This window comes from Bubalus kerabau, chromosome 4, assembly GCF_029407905.1.
Source record: "Bubalus kerabau isolate K-KA32 ecotype Philippines breed swamp buffalo chromosome 4, PCC_UOA_SB_1v2, whole genome shotgun sequence".
Taxonomy (NCBI): domain Eukaryota; kingdom Metazoa; phylum Chordata; class Mammalia; order Artiodactyla; family Bovidae; genus Bubalus; species Bubalus kerabau.
In genome coordinates, this window is record NC_073627.1 from 35,314,520 (window position 1) to 35,329,583 (window position 15,064).

A 15,064-nucleotide genomic window follows, 5' to 3' on the forward strand; every position below is an offset into this window, starting at 1 on the left:
GGGAACAGTTCCCCCAGCTGCAATCCACGTGGGAGATACGCACCATTACAGTTAGGGTGGCCCTCAGTCACTCCGGGCCTCTGGGTGTCTCCCATGCGACATACCCGGGACAGATTTCCAGAAGCTTCTCGACTCTATAAGGTGACAATCCAGCAGAAAAACAGGACCCGTAATGGGCTCGACACACACACCATCAGCCTGCCCAGGCACACAGAAAACCACCTCCATTTTACCTAAAGGTGATCTGTCCAGTCAGCCCCCTACCGTAGAAGCTGGACTTGCCAGCTCCTTAGGGAAGCGCTGCTACATAGAACTTTCTAGAATAATGGAAATATTGTATCATCTGCCGTGTCCAGTGTGGCAACCACCAGCCACGTGTGGCTGTTAGGTACTTAAAATGTGGCCTGTACAAATGAGAAAGGGAATTTTTTAGTTTATTTAATTTGCATTAATTTAAATTAAAATAGCTGCATGGGGCTAGTGGCTCCCAGGTTGGCAGTACAGTAGAGCTAATCCTTGGTCTTGGCAGCAGAATCAGCCCTTTTCCATGGATTTCATTTGTCCCAAGAGGAGCCCAGGCACAGATGTTTAAATTTTTTTTCCCGTGGATTCTAAATTGCAACAAATCTTGAGAACTTCTGCCCTGGGGCATCCAGCTCATTCCAGCCTTTTCTTACATTCTCAAAGTAAAATTCATTTAAAACGGCCATCGTTATTATTGGTGGATGTTTTGCTTAGTTTAGTTTTTCTTAAACACAACAGTTAATGATTCTTCAGATCTTGGAAAGTGTAGGATATATTTTTTGCACTAATTTTGTAACTACTGCTTCAAACTTTTTCTAATATTTATAGTTGAAAGAGGGCCCAAATTTCCTCCCTGAACTCAAGCCATTTACAAAATTAACATACGTGGTACACATCTGCATGTACATATCCCTGAATTTATAAAGGAAAATGTCAGGGACTGACTTCCCTGGTGGCCCACCTTCCAAGGCAGGGGATTCAGGTTTGATCCGTGGTTGGGGAACTAAGATCCCATATGCTGCAGGGCAACTAAGCCCAAGAGCTGCAAACAAAGACCCAGCGCAGCCAAAAAAAAAAAAAAAAGCACAGTGTCCAGACCATATGATCACCAAGGAACCCAGGCAGCCCCAGGATAAGGCAGCAGGCCAGGATGTGTCTCCAGAATTTAGGACTCTTAAGTCAGGGCAGGCCTCGAGTCAGCAAGATGACCTTCTGTGTCATTATTGTTGTTGGGTGTCAGGGTGCCTGGAGGTGCCTAGGCCAGAATGATGGAAGGTCAGTAGGGGCTGGGAGGCAGGGGAGGGACGACACCATTAAGAAAATGACTGATGTGACTGGTGACCAGAGACAGAGAAGGCAGCTTCAGGACAAGAAGGGCTGGAGCCAGCCCTGCAGGCAGTCTTGGGGTTGCACCAGGACTGGGCTCCAGGTCAAGCTTGGCCACCACCCAGCCCCGGACGTGGGGTCCTCACCTGCTCTCTTTAAGGCTCTGCCTCCTCTCAGGGTGGAGTGGGGCTAAGGGGCCCCTCCTTTGATGGTGGGGGGTGAGGTGGATGAGTGGGGAGGGGCTGCATCTGGGAAGCATCCACGCTGGCCCTGATCCACATTCTGGGAGAGCCAAGACTCGAGGACTCCAAGGTGAGGGAAGACCTCGGCCCCTGGGGTTCCTCAAAGGAAGCCACGTTGAATGACAGCTCAGAAAGAAAGGTCTCAGGAAGAAAGATATCCGTGTCAGTAGGCCTGCTCCACTGTCCCTGCAGCCAAAGTAGTCAGAGACCTACGGGTGAACCCATCCTCAGCTGGACTGTCTGGCTGGGACCCCAAGCTCCCTGAAGTTGAATTTCCTGTCTGGGGACTTTGGTCTCCCTCTGACTGGATGCCCCCACCCCATTGCCTTCCGGATGTCCCTGTGTCCACGTAGGCCCTGCTGCCTTTTCAGGATGGGATATCTCACCAGTCTAGCAAATGAAAACCCACAACTCTTAGGTTGAAACACAGGGGAAAAACGAAGTTGTTGAGGGGAAGGCATCATGCAATAAGAGAAATGGCCACCAGGGGTCACTGTGGCTCCAAACCTATTTTATAGTTGCATTCTCTGTTCAGTTCAGTTCAGTGGCTCAGTCGTGTCCGACTCTTTGTGACTCCATGGACTGCAGCATGGCAGGCTTCCCTGTCCATCACCAACTCCAGGAGTTTACTCAAGCTCATGTCCATTGAGTTGGTGATGCCATCCACCCATCTCATCCTCTGTCGTCCCCTTCTCCTCCCCTCTTCAATCTTTCCCAGCATCAGGGTCTTTTCAAATGAGTTGGTTCTTCGCATCAGGTGGTCAAAGTATTGCAGTTTCAGCTCCAGCATCAGTCCTTCCAATGAATATTCAGGACTGATCTCCTTTAGGATAGACTGGTTAGATCTCCTTGCAGTCCAAGGGACTCTCAAGAGTTTTCCCTAACACCACAGTTCAAAAGCATCAATTCTTTGGTGCTCAGCTTTCTTTATAGTCCGACTCTCACATCCATACATGACCACTGGAAAAACCATAGCTCTGACTAGATGGGCCTTTGTTGGCAAAGTAATGTCTCTGCTTTTTGTTATGCTGTGTAGGTTGGTCATAACTTTTCTTCCAAGGAGTAAGCGTCTTTTAATTTCATGGCTGCAGTGATTTTGGAGCCTAAAAAAATAAAGTCTGTCACTGTTTCCACTGTTTCCTCATCTATTTGCCATGAAGTGATGGGACCAAATGCCATGATCTTAGTGTTCTGAATGTTGAGCTTTAAGCCAACGTTTTCATGCTCCTCTTTCACTTTCATCAAGAGACGCTTTAGTTCTCCTTCACTTTCTGCCATAAGGGTGGTGTAACCTGCGTATCTGAGGTTACTGATATTTTTCCCAGCAATCTTGATTCCAGCTTGTGCTTCTTCCAGCGCAGCTTTTCTCATGATGTACTCTGCATATAAGTTAAATAAGCAGGATGACAATATACAGCCTTGACGTTCTCCCTTCCCTATTTGGAACCAGTCTGTTGTTCCATGTCCAGTTCTAACTGTTGCTTCCTGACCTGCATACAGATTTCTCAAGAGGCAGGTCTGGTATTCCCATCTCTTTCAGAATTTTCCACAGTGTGTGGTGATCTACACAGTCGAAGGCTTTGGCATAGTCAATAAAGCAGAAATAGATGTTTTTCTGGAACTCTCTTGCTTTTTTGATAATCCAACAGATGTTGGCAATTTGATCTCTAGTTCCTCTGCCTTTTCTAAATCCAGCTTGAACATCTGGAAGCTCACAGTTCACATACTACTGAAGCCTGGATTGGAGAATTTTGAGCATTACTTTACTAGCATGTGAGATGAGTGCAATTGTACAGTAGTTTGAGCATTCTTTGGCATTGCTTTTCTTTGAGATTGGAATGAAAACTGACCTTTTCCAGTCCTGTGGCCATTGCTGAGCTTTCCAAATTTGCTGACATATTGAGTGCAGCACTTTCACAGCATCATCTTTTAGGATTTGAAATAGCTCAGCTGGAATTCCATCACCTCCACTAGTTTTGTTTGTAATGATGCTTCCTAAGGCCTACTTGACTTCACATTCCAGGATGTCTGGCTGTAGGTGAGTGATCACACCATCGTGATTATCTGGGTCATGAATATCTTTTTTGTACAGTTCTTCTGTGTATTCTTGCCACCTCTTCTTAATATCTTCTGCTTCTGTTAGGTCCATACCATTTCTGCCCTTTATTTTGCTCATCTTTGCATGAAATGTTCCCTCGATCTCTAATTTTCTTGAAGAGATCTCTAGTCTTTCTCATCCTGTTGTTTTCCTCTATTTCTTGACACTGATCACTGAGGAAGCCTTTCTTATCTCTCCTTGCTGTTCTTTGGAACTCTGCATTCAGATGCTTTCCTTTTCTCCTTTGCTTTTTGCTCCTCTTCTTTTCACAACTATTTCTAAGGCCTCTTCAGACAGCCATTTTGCTTTTTTGCATTTCTCTTTCTTGGGGATGGTCTTGTTCCCTGTCTCCTGTACAGTGTCACAAACCTCCGTCCATAGTTCATCAGGCACTTTGTCTATCAGATCTAATCCCTTGAATCTATTTGTCACTTCCACTGTATAATCGTAAGGGATTTGATTTAGGTCATACCTGAGTGGTCTAGTGGGTTTCCCTACTTTCTTCAATTTAAGTCTGAATTTGCCAATGAGGAGTTCATGATCTGAGCCATAGTCAGCTCCCGGTCTTGTTTCTGCTGACTCTTTAGAGCTTCTCCATCTTTGGCTGCAAAGAATATAATCAATCTGATTTCAGTATTGACCATCTGGTGATGTCCATGTGTAGAGACTTCTCTGGTGGTGTTGGAAGAGGGTGTTTGCTATGACCAGTGCGTTCTCTTGACAGAACTCTATTAGCCTTTGCCCTGCTTCATTCTGTACTCCAAGGCCAAATTTGCCTGTTACTCCAGGTGTGTCTTGACTTCCTACTTTTGCATTCCAGTCCCCTGTAATGAAAAGGACATCTTTTTTGGGTGTTAGTTCTAGAAGGTCTTGTAGGTCTTCATCAGATCAGATCAGATCAGATCAGTCACTTAGTCATGTCCGACTCTTTGCGACCCCATGAATCGCAGCACACCAGGCCTCCCTGTCCATCACCAACTCCCGGAGTTCACTCAGACTCACGTCCATCCAGTCAGTGATGCCATCCAGCCATCTCATCCTCTGTCGTCCCCTTCTCCTCCTGCTCCCAATCCCTCCCAGCATCAGAGTCTTTTCCAGTGAGTCAACTCTTCGCATGAGGTGGCCAAAGTACTGGAGTTTCAGCTTCAGCATCATTCCCTCCAAAGAAATCCCGGGGCTGATCTCCTTCAGAATGGACCGGTTGGATCTCCTTGCAGTCCAAGGGACTCTCAAGAGTCTTCTCCAACACCACAGTTCAAAACCATCAATTCTTCGGCACTCAGCCTTCTTCACAGTCCAACTCTCACATCCATACATGACCAGAGGAAAAACCATAGCCTTGACTAGACGAACCTTTGTTGGGAAAGTAATGTCTCTGCTTTTCAATATGCTATCTAGGTTGGTCATAACTTTCCTTCCAAGGAGTAAGCGTCTTTTAATTTCATGGCTGCAGTCACCATCTGCAGTGATTTTGGAGCCCAGAAAAATAAAGTCTTGACACTGTTTCCACTGTTTCCCCATCTATTTCCCATGAAGTGATGGGACTGGATGCCATGATCTTTGTTTTCTGAATGTTGAGCTTTAAGCCAACTTTTTCACTCTCCACTTTCACTTTCATCAAGAGGGTTTTGAGTTCCTCTTCACTTTCTGCCATAAGGGTAGTGTCATAGAACCATTCAACTTCAGCTTCTTCAGCATTATTGGTTGGGGCATAGACTTGGATTACCATGATATTGAATGGTTTGCCTTGGAAATGAACAGAGATCATTCTGTCGTTTTTGAGATTGCATCCAAGTATTGCATTTCAGAAATGGCAACCCACTCCAGTGTTCTTGCCTGGAGAACCCCAGGGACAGGGGAGCCTGGTGGGCTGCTGTCTATGGGGTCACACAGAGTTGGACACGACTGAAGCGACTTAGCAGCAGCAGCACTGCATTTCAGACTCTTTTGTTGACTATGATGGCTACTCCATTTCTTCTAAGGGATTCTTGCCCACAGTAGTAGATAAAATGTTCATCTGAGTTAAATTCACCCATTCCAGTCCATTTTAGTTCTCTGATTCCTAACATGTCAGCGTTCACTCTTGCCATCTCCTGTTTGACCACTTCCAATTTGCTTTGATTCATGGACCTAACATTCCAGGTTCCTGCAGTATTGCTCTTTACAGCATCGGACTTTGCTTCTATCACCAGTCACACCCACGACTAGATGATGTTTTTGCTTTGGCTCTGTCTCTTCATTCTTTCTGGAGTTATTTCTCCACTGATCTCCATTAGCATATTGGGCACCTACCGACCTGTGAGTTCATTTTCAGTGTCCTATCTTTTTGCCTTTTCATACTGTTCATGGGGTTCTCTGTAGAGCAGAGTAATAACAAGTCCACAAAATTGCATGCGGCTCACCATCTCCAATGAGCAGCCCCCCCCCACCCCCCCAACCAAGACTCCATTTAGTCTTCACACCAACACTGAGTCACTGGAACAGCTGAAAAATCCATTTCACCAACAACAGACCTGAGGGTGGTTCTGTGTCCGATAGTCTTAGCCTCCAATCTGGGCAGAAATCTGACCCCATCCTTTCCCATGCCCTGTTCTCCCAGCCTTCCCTACAAGGTCCCTCTAGATGGGAAAGTGATACAAGGGAACTCGGGCATCCTTGCAGAAGGTGTGGTGTGGCAGATAAAAGCACAGCGTCCAAGTGTAATTGCCTCTTCCTATTCCAAATCCATAGCCTAGGGCAAGTGCTCCAATCTGTGGTGTATTAAAGAGAAAACTGCTAACAACTGGGCCCTGCTCATGATATCCAAGGGTGTTCAAAAGGGAGAAGCCTGGGTCACAACCCAACCCCTTAGAGGACAAAGGAAGTGGGGCTGGGCTTAGGAAGAGCTTGGGAGTGAAAGATGATGAATGAGTGTCAACAGAGGAGAAAGAACCAGATACAGCAGGAGGACTCCTAGACTCCCGTAACCCAGGAGGACACGTGTGTCTTCCCCATCACCTGAGAGCACGTGGATTAAGACTTGGAGAAAACAACAGACTTCTTTTGAAATGTACTCTGGTCCACTGATAACATACATCTCTCTCTGGTGTCAGGTGGTGGGCCCCCCTGCTCATTTCCTCTGTCATCTCAGTTCTGTCTTGGAAGTGGTGCTCCAAAGTACATAGTCTCTACAAAGGACCGAATTTTGTTCATTCTTATGGCTGAGTGATATTTCATGGTATATGTGTACCACATCGTCTTTATCCATTCATCTGTTGATAGACATTTAGGTTGACGTCCACGTCCTGGCTATTGTAATCTAGAAACACGGAACAGATGAACCTGTTTCATCAGGGAAGGGGAGGGTGGGATGAATTGGGAGATTAGGGTTGATATACACTACCATGTGTAAAATAGCTAGGAAAATAGATGATCTGTGTAGCACAGGGAGCTCAGCTCAGTGCTCTGTGATGACCTAGAGGGGTGGGTGGCAGGGAGGCCCAAGAGGGAGGGGATGTAAGTAAACATAGCTGATTCACTTCCTGTACAGCTGAAACGAATGCAATATTGTAATTATACTCCATTTTTTCAAAAGTACAGTCTTTCTTATGGGGAAGAAAAAGAACCTCATTCTTCCTTCTTAGAAAAAGAACAGTAGCAGAGACACACCAATGAGTCATGCCAAGTGTATGAGGAAAGACTTAATTTAAGTCGGGTGTCTTAAATGGAAAGGAAGTATTTCTAGAAAATGGACTGTTGAAATAGAGACTCTCCAGTCACCTTACCTGTCAAGCCCTCTGTCTGATACCATTGCTGATATCAACAGCTATGAGCTTAGATAACCAATAAGGAACTATGCTCAATATTTTTAAAAACTTACAAGGGAATCTGGAAAAGGATTTCTCTATCAGAGTCAGGTTTAGCAGCTTCCCCATAAGTGAGGCAATATTTGTTAAAACAGCTATGAAAAGTGTGCAAAGTTCTAGAAAACGGAGGACAGTCACCTTGAGACAGGCTGGGACCTGGGACCCTTTGCAGTGCTTGTACCTGGACAAATGTCCCAGAGGAACAGATACAAAGAAACTATAAGGAAACTAAAAATAACTGCACATATAGGCTGCTGCTGCTGCTAAGTCGCTTCAGTCGTGTCCGACTCTGTGCGACCCCATAGATGGCAGCCCACCAGGCTCCCCCGTCCCTGGGATTCTCCAGGCAAGAACACTGGAGTGGGTTGCCATTTCCTTCTCCAATGCATGAAAGTGAAAAGTGAAAGTGAAGTCACTCAGTCGTGTCCAACTCTTCGTGACCCCATGGACTGCAGCCCACCAGGCTCCTCCGTCCATGGGATTTTCCAGGCAAGAGTACTGGAGTGGGGTGCCATTGCCTTCTCCACATGGGCAGTTGGCCCAAATTATAAACAAGAAGATAAAAAAAGGCCAAAACCCAACTGCCACGTCTGAGGGGCAGGGAGCAATTGCAGGGTCCTGCCCATGATCCCTGCACACAGCACCACCAAGGGGGTGGGCAGACCACCTAAGCCACCCCTCAGACCCAACCACCCTAACCCCATTTTAGGGACCAGCCTGCCCTCCGCAGGGAGGGAACAAGGGCACCCATTGCTTGCCTTCACTCCCTCCTGCTGCAGCACGAGTCCCGGTAAAGCCTTGCCTGTATTCCTCCTCTGGCCGGTCATCAGTTTCTATCATGAAGGAGTCCAAGGACCCCGGTGATGATCCATCAAGACAGGCTCAGACTCTGGTCCTTGAAAGTACATGCTTTCCAGAGAGAGACCTGGGGGGACTTCTATTTCCTTAGCAAACAGCAAGTCATTTTAATTAAAAGTACTTAAAATTTTCAGAAACAACGCAATCAATGACTTTCTGATATCAACAGCAGTGAGCTTAGATAACCAACAAGGAACTATACTCAGTATTTTTAATAACCTATAAGGGGAAAGAATCTGAAAAAGGATCCATCTATCTATAACTGAATCATTGTGTTGTACAGCTGAAGTGAACATGACTTTGGAAATCAACTTATTTTTTTTGACCATGCCATGTGGCATGCAGATCTTAGTGGGGTCAAACCTGTGCCCCCTGCATTGGAAGTGCAGGGTCTTAACCACTGGACTGCCAGGGAAGTCCAGTTATACTTCATTTTTTTTTAAATGGTTAAATGGGGGGAAAAAGCAATGAGCTAAGTTTATGCAGCAGAAACAAGAGCATTTGTCTAACTTGAATAATTCAGAGAGCTATTTGCATGTTTCATGGATGAACTTTTATTAAAATTGTACATAGATCTCACAGTTAATTTTTTTTTTAAAAAAAGAACTTCCTTTTCCCCCTAGTATCAAAATAGTTATCTTTCTTAAATACCTTGAAAAACTTTAATACAATTGTTATATATTAAATACTCTCCTAAAATACTCTCCGTTCATTCTAGAATCCTGCTTTAGTGCACCTACCACTTGCTTTTTTTGGCATCCTTAATGCTTCATCCCAGAGAAAGATCAGGAGGAAAAGATTTTCCTGTTAAGTCCATTATTAAAAAACAAGGTTTAGGAGAAGCCAATGACAATATTTGATTTAGTACTGAAGGTTCTTATTAATCATTCCTTAATACAAGTACTCAGGCCCTGGAATTCCTTAAAACAGCAGTTCTTGCCCTGAAACGGTTATACTGACCAACCAGCACCCTCTAGTGGTCTGGAAACACACAAGCAGCTAACAACACAGGAAGGTCTTTTCAGACGTCTGGTGTTGGAAATACAGATACAGAGACCAGAAATTTTAATTTTCAGGGGTCAAGAGAAGACAACTGGCTTCCCCCAGTCCCACTCTCAACACGGATTGCCCACAGGTGCTCGGTGCAGAGCCGAGAGAATGGCAGCTCCCCCCAGAGCACACAATCAGAAGCTGGACTCGGGCAAGGATTTCTTCCGACGTAAGGACAGCGTGTGGTATTTCACCTTCGGCAAGGTGCCAAAAGACGTCTGCTCCCCGGGGACACTCCTCTGTGACATGCCGAGGGCGCTGGCCCTCGGGGGCCTGCCAGTCTTGCGAGGGAGGAGCAGAGAGCTGGGCGCTGACCGGATGTCCCTCTCTCTTTCCACGTGGCCAGCTGGGCCCCTGGCCAGGCTCTGTCGAATCCTGAGGGATGGAGACGAGCTTCGGGCCTCCCCATCCACAGCTGGGCTCCTCCTGCCGCTCACCAGGGAGACGGGGGCCACCTGGGGGGCTGCCTCTGGCCTGTCCCTCTTCCTGATCTCCTTCTTCCAAAACACAGACCTCAGAAGGGTGAGGGTCCCTTGTGGGAATCTGTCTGTCTCAGGGTCCCTTCTCTCCCCATTAGCCCTCATCTTGCCTGGGCTGTTTGGGCGACTGTCTGCACTCTTTCTAGGTAACGCCGCAGCGCTGGGACCCTCCTTGGGGGACGGTGCTTGGCCACAGCTCCCGGTTAGGCCACTTCTCTTACAGCTTGTGGTCCTTTGGCCCTCAGGCCGGGCTCGTCTCCCATCATCTTCTGTTGAGGACATCACTGTGAGGGGCAAGTCAAACTGTTTGGGCAGCCTGATGTCCTGACTTGAGTTTTCCTTGAGCTTCCTGGCTGCATTCGGGCCATCTGAGTTGCCAGGGACCACGCAGTGGCCAGGATGGCCAGAGGGGCAGGGCGCTGCGGCCAGCACTGTGTCGCTGGTTCGCCTACTGTCTTCACTCTCCGCAGAGAGGGTGGCATGTGACTTCTGGTGACTGCCGGCAGGACCCGTCAGCAGCTGCACGATGGACTGGCTCGTGGACCGAGGTCTCCGTCTGGACTCCAGGTACTCCACCAGCTCGACAGATGTGCCCAGCGGTTTCTCCCTGGGGCCAAAAGACCAGCGGAGGGGCATGGTCTTGAAGGCCCCCTGCTTTGCTCGGGAAGGCGTAGGCACCTTCATGCTGATACTGCGGCCTTGGATGCCTCGTGCCAAAGGCCTGGACTCCAAGCCTCCTGAAAGAGACACCAAGAGCATCAGTGCCTGACTTGCCCTCCAGCTGCAGTAAGAGTAGGGGCTTCCCTGGTGGTTCAGATGGTAAAGAATCCACCTGCAATGCAGGAGACCCAAGTTCCATCCCTAGGTCAGGAAGATCCCCTGGAGAAGGGCATGGCAACCCACTCCAGTATTCTTGCCTGGGGAATCCCATGGACAGAGGAGCCTGGCAGGCTATAGTCCATGGGGTCGCAAACAAGTCAGACACAACTGAAGCAACTTAGCACCCAAGCAGTAAGAGTAGCCACATCCAACAAGCACTGACCGAGCACCTCTGATGATCAGGCACCATCCTGAGTGCTGGGGACATAGCAGTGAACAAGACTATGGCTCCTGCCCTTGGGAACACCAACGTTTTCACTCACTGTTTCATGGGCTCCATTTATATATGTGAAGCCACAGGGCAAGCCAGGGCCAACGAAGGTAGCTATGTGCCAGGCAGTGCAGACTCCCGAGGAAGCTCAGTCTCTGAGGCCACTGGCCTAAGATTTAAGATTCTTTTCATTCATCTTAAATATGGTCATGGAACAGAATGCTCAGCAAAAATCCCTGCCTTTTCAGGTCAAATCAAGTGCTTGTACCTTTCAAATGCACCAATCTCCCTTAGGCTTAAAAAAAAAAAGAAGAGGATCATGTGTTTAATTTTATCAGAATTGCCAGATTCTCCATTTTGCGTTTTGTGACATAGAAAGATGCTTTTGATACGTACTATTAAGGACGATACAGAGTCTAGAAAAAGAGTAATCCAACTTGCAAAAATATATATATACACACACAGGTATAAGTATAGATCTGTGCATGTGTACATATGAAAACATACAAAGAAGTATAGAGAAATAAATACTAAATGACAAGATGTCGAAGGAACCATGGGGGTGCTGTGTGTTTTTTATTTTCTTCTCAATTCTTTCCCTACTCTCAACATTTCAGGGTTTCAGATTTACAAGATGAGAAGAGTTATAGGGAGTTAAAGGGAACATACATATACCCAAGACTGTGTATCCTTCCTGAAGACATAGTCAATCAGTGTCAAAAAAAAAAAAAAACACCTCAGGCACCAACTTAAGCAAGGAGGTGACTTCTACACTGAAAACTGAAAAACATTGCTGAAAGAAATGAAAGATGACATAAATAAATGAAAACAGATCTTGTGTTCATGGATTTGAAGATTGAATATTGTTAAAATGTCAGGCCTTCCCTGGTGGTCCATGGTTAAGACTCTGCACTTCCAAGGCAGGGGGCACAGGTTCAAATCCTGGTCTGGGAACTAAGATCCCACATGCCTCACAGCATGGCAAAAAAATCAAAATAAAATAGCAATAAGAACAATAAATAATTTTTTAAATCTTCAAAAAAATTGTCAATATTACCCAAAGAAATATATGGATTTAGTGCAATCCCTATCAAAATACCCATGAGGTTTTAAACAGAAATAGAAAAACTCATCCTAAAATTCATATGGAATCTCATGGGACCCCCAAATAGCCAGTCACCAGAAAGACACATACTGTATGATCACACTCTAAGAAGGACTCTGAGCAGCCAAAAGCAGAGAAACAGAAAGTAAAATGGTGGCTGCCAGGGGCTGGGGGAGGAGGAAACAGGGAATTAGTGTTTACCAGGTTCAGGGTTTCAGATTTACAAGATGAGAAGAGTTATAGGGGTGGTTTTTGGTGGTGGTACAACAATGTGAATGTACTTAATACCACCGAACGGTACACTTACAGATGGTCACGATGGCAAAGCCTATTGTGTGTGTGTGTGTGTTTGTTTTCCTGGTTTGTGGGATCTTAGTTTCCCAACCAGGGGTTGAACCCAGGAACCTTGACTGTGAAGTCCAGAGTCCTAACCACTGGACCACCAGGGAAGTCCCTGTCATGTGTGTTTAACACAATTTTTAAAAGTTAAAAAGTCGTTAGTCATTGCACCGTTAAGACGCCTTGATTTATGAGATGCCTGTCACCACTGAGAAAGGACTCCTCAGCTAAGCCCATGTGGCACAAGGATGGTCACCCTGAGCAAGGGCACCAGCCTCTTGCCCACAGTCCTCCACTCTCCCACGGGGCACGGTCCCCAGCTCCCAAAATGAGCAGGACTGCAGCCACCAAAGCCGACCTCTGAGCTGTACGGAGAGGGCCCAGGGGGCGGGGGTGCTCAGGAGGTCAGAGGAGCAGATACGAGGGGTTCCCAAGCTGCCAGCTGGGAAAACACACAAGCATGTAACCCAGCCGAGGTGCACAGACAGTCCGTCAACTCTACGAGGCGTCTGACAGCATCTCCGAGGTTCTGAAGATCTTGCCTTTCAGGTTTTCCACAGATAATCTTTGGTATTTTTTATTTTTCTTTAAAGCACTTTAGATTAGCCAGCGATGGACACAACATCACTCCCATATACTTTGTAATTCCAGTCCTGAATGATGTTGTTGTTCCATCATTAAATTCCCACACCTTGGAGGGAAAAAAATAAATAAAACAGTTCTGGGGGCTGAGATGTGTGGAAAGGTTTTGTTTCTGGTCCACAGCCCAGGGGAAGGGCAGAAAGAGAAGCTTTGTATTAGGAGTCACAGAGCGGTGACTTTCAGCCTTTCAAAACAGGAGGAGCCAACTGCAGCCCTGGCAGGCAGCGGAGCCCGCTCTCCATCCTTCCCCCACCCCCGATCGAGGGGCGCGGACACCCCGCATCCTGTCACCGGGACCGCAGGTGTCCGCAAAGTACCCAGCTCCTCTTTCTCAAGACGCAGTGAGAAAGCACCTTACCAATCAGGATTTTATTTCATTCTGTTTGTTGGATCTGAGAAGGAGCCAGAGCTTTGGCGGAGCAGAAAAATAAACGCGAAAGCACCCACTGGGAGCCAGTGCTTCCTGTTCACCAAAGACCTCGCTTTCGGGGAAGGCAGGGGGCGTTGGGGGGGCGGGCAAGTGCTCCCCAATAAGAGAAGCCACAGCAATGAGAAGCCCCAGCACTGCAACGAAGAGTAGGCCCCAATCGCCGCAACTAGAGGAAAGCTCACGGGCAGCAATGAAGACTCAGCACGGCCAAAAATAAAAATAAACAAGTAAATAAAAGAAAGACTCTCTCAGGAGCCAAGGCCACCGGCCCTGTCCATCACTCCAAGAACCACCCGCCACTCAAAGAGGGTAGAGGGCAGCCTCTATGTGCAGAAACAGAGACGTAAGAACATACTTAAAGGGGTCTGGCTGGAGAAGGACGTGGTAATCTACTCTGGTATTTGTGCCTGGGAAATCCCACAGACGGAGGAGCCTGGCAGGCTGCAGTCCATGGGGTTGCAAAAGACTCGGACACCACTGAAGGGACTAAACAGCAAACAAAGGGGGTCTGGCAGTCAGAGAATATGAATAAACAGAAACATCAGAACAGGCTCTTTTGAGCCATCAAAGAAAACAGACAAAAGCTGTCAATGAGACTCCAGTGTAGAAACACAGGAGACTGAAATATGTGACTTTCAGGTTTTAAATTTCAGTAAATGAACTGAAGGCATTCAGGGTCACTGTTAAGACTCAGATTAGTGCCCTGAAGTGATCTTGAAATTTATGACATTTGGTACATTTCACAAATTCTATAATTGTGAAAGAAGCGTTTGAAGCCACAGAGCAAAATGGCAAAGAGATAGAAATTGCAGGGCAAAGCTAGGAGACTTTTGAGGACAGATGTAGGAGAGTCAAGAGGCAAATAACAGGAATTTGAAAAGTAGGCAAGACAATAATTAAACAAAAAGAGCATTTCCTTAAAGAAAAGCCTGCATCTGGAGAAGGAGCATTCCAAGTTCCAGGCAGGGTTGATGAACGAACACAGACCCAGGCATATTCTGGTAGGATTTCTAAATTCCAAGGTCAAAGCTTCCAGCCAGAAAGAACAAGTGACTCTCACATGAAAAAAAAGAAGTTGTCACCTGCAACCTTGGGGCCTCATAGACCGTGGGAAAGCGTCCACAGATGCCCGAGAGAAAAACAACTATAACCTAAGAGCCCTTCACCCCCAAGCTACCATATACTTCCCAGGAAAAGAAAATATTTGCGGCTCTGCTGAGAGTTAGACAGCATATCACGCATACCTAAAAAGAACTCTGAGCAAACACTAAAAGTCAGCACCACGCCCGCAAGAGGGTGATGAAAAGACGACAGACAGCGGTGTCCCAGCGGAACCCTGCAACCAGGTACCATCCACCCTCCCGGGGAACAGGTGGTCTTAGGATGTGTTATGTGAGCTTAAGTTGGTGTGTTTGGGACAGGAAAGTGACAGCAAGAGGAATTCTGATGACAATCTGCAACAGAGTAGGAAACCATCTCAGCAAAATCTAAGAGCTGGGGAATGACATGCTCCAGAAACAGACCGGAAGGAGTATG

The 15,064-nt window shown here is 46.7% G+C and overlaps 1 protein-coding gene across 1 annotated transcript in view; it reads right to left on the bottom strand.

Annotated features, from left to right (window-relative positions):
• Positions 1-8,923: 8,923 nt before the first annotated feature.
• USP43 (ubiquitin specific peptidase 43) overlaps positions 8,924-15,064 on the bottom strand; it is a 52,745-nt gene continuing 46,604 nt past the window's right edge. The window contains exon 15 of the mRNA XM_055576542.1: positions 8,924-10,659. Within this exon, the coding sequence (XP_055432517.1) occupies positions 9,578-10,659 (1,082 nt within the window). The 3' untranslated portion in view covers positions 8,924-9,577. The remainder of the gene's footprint in view (positions 10,660-15,064) is intronic.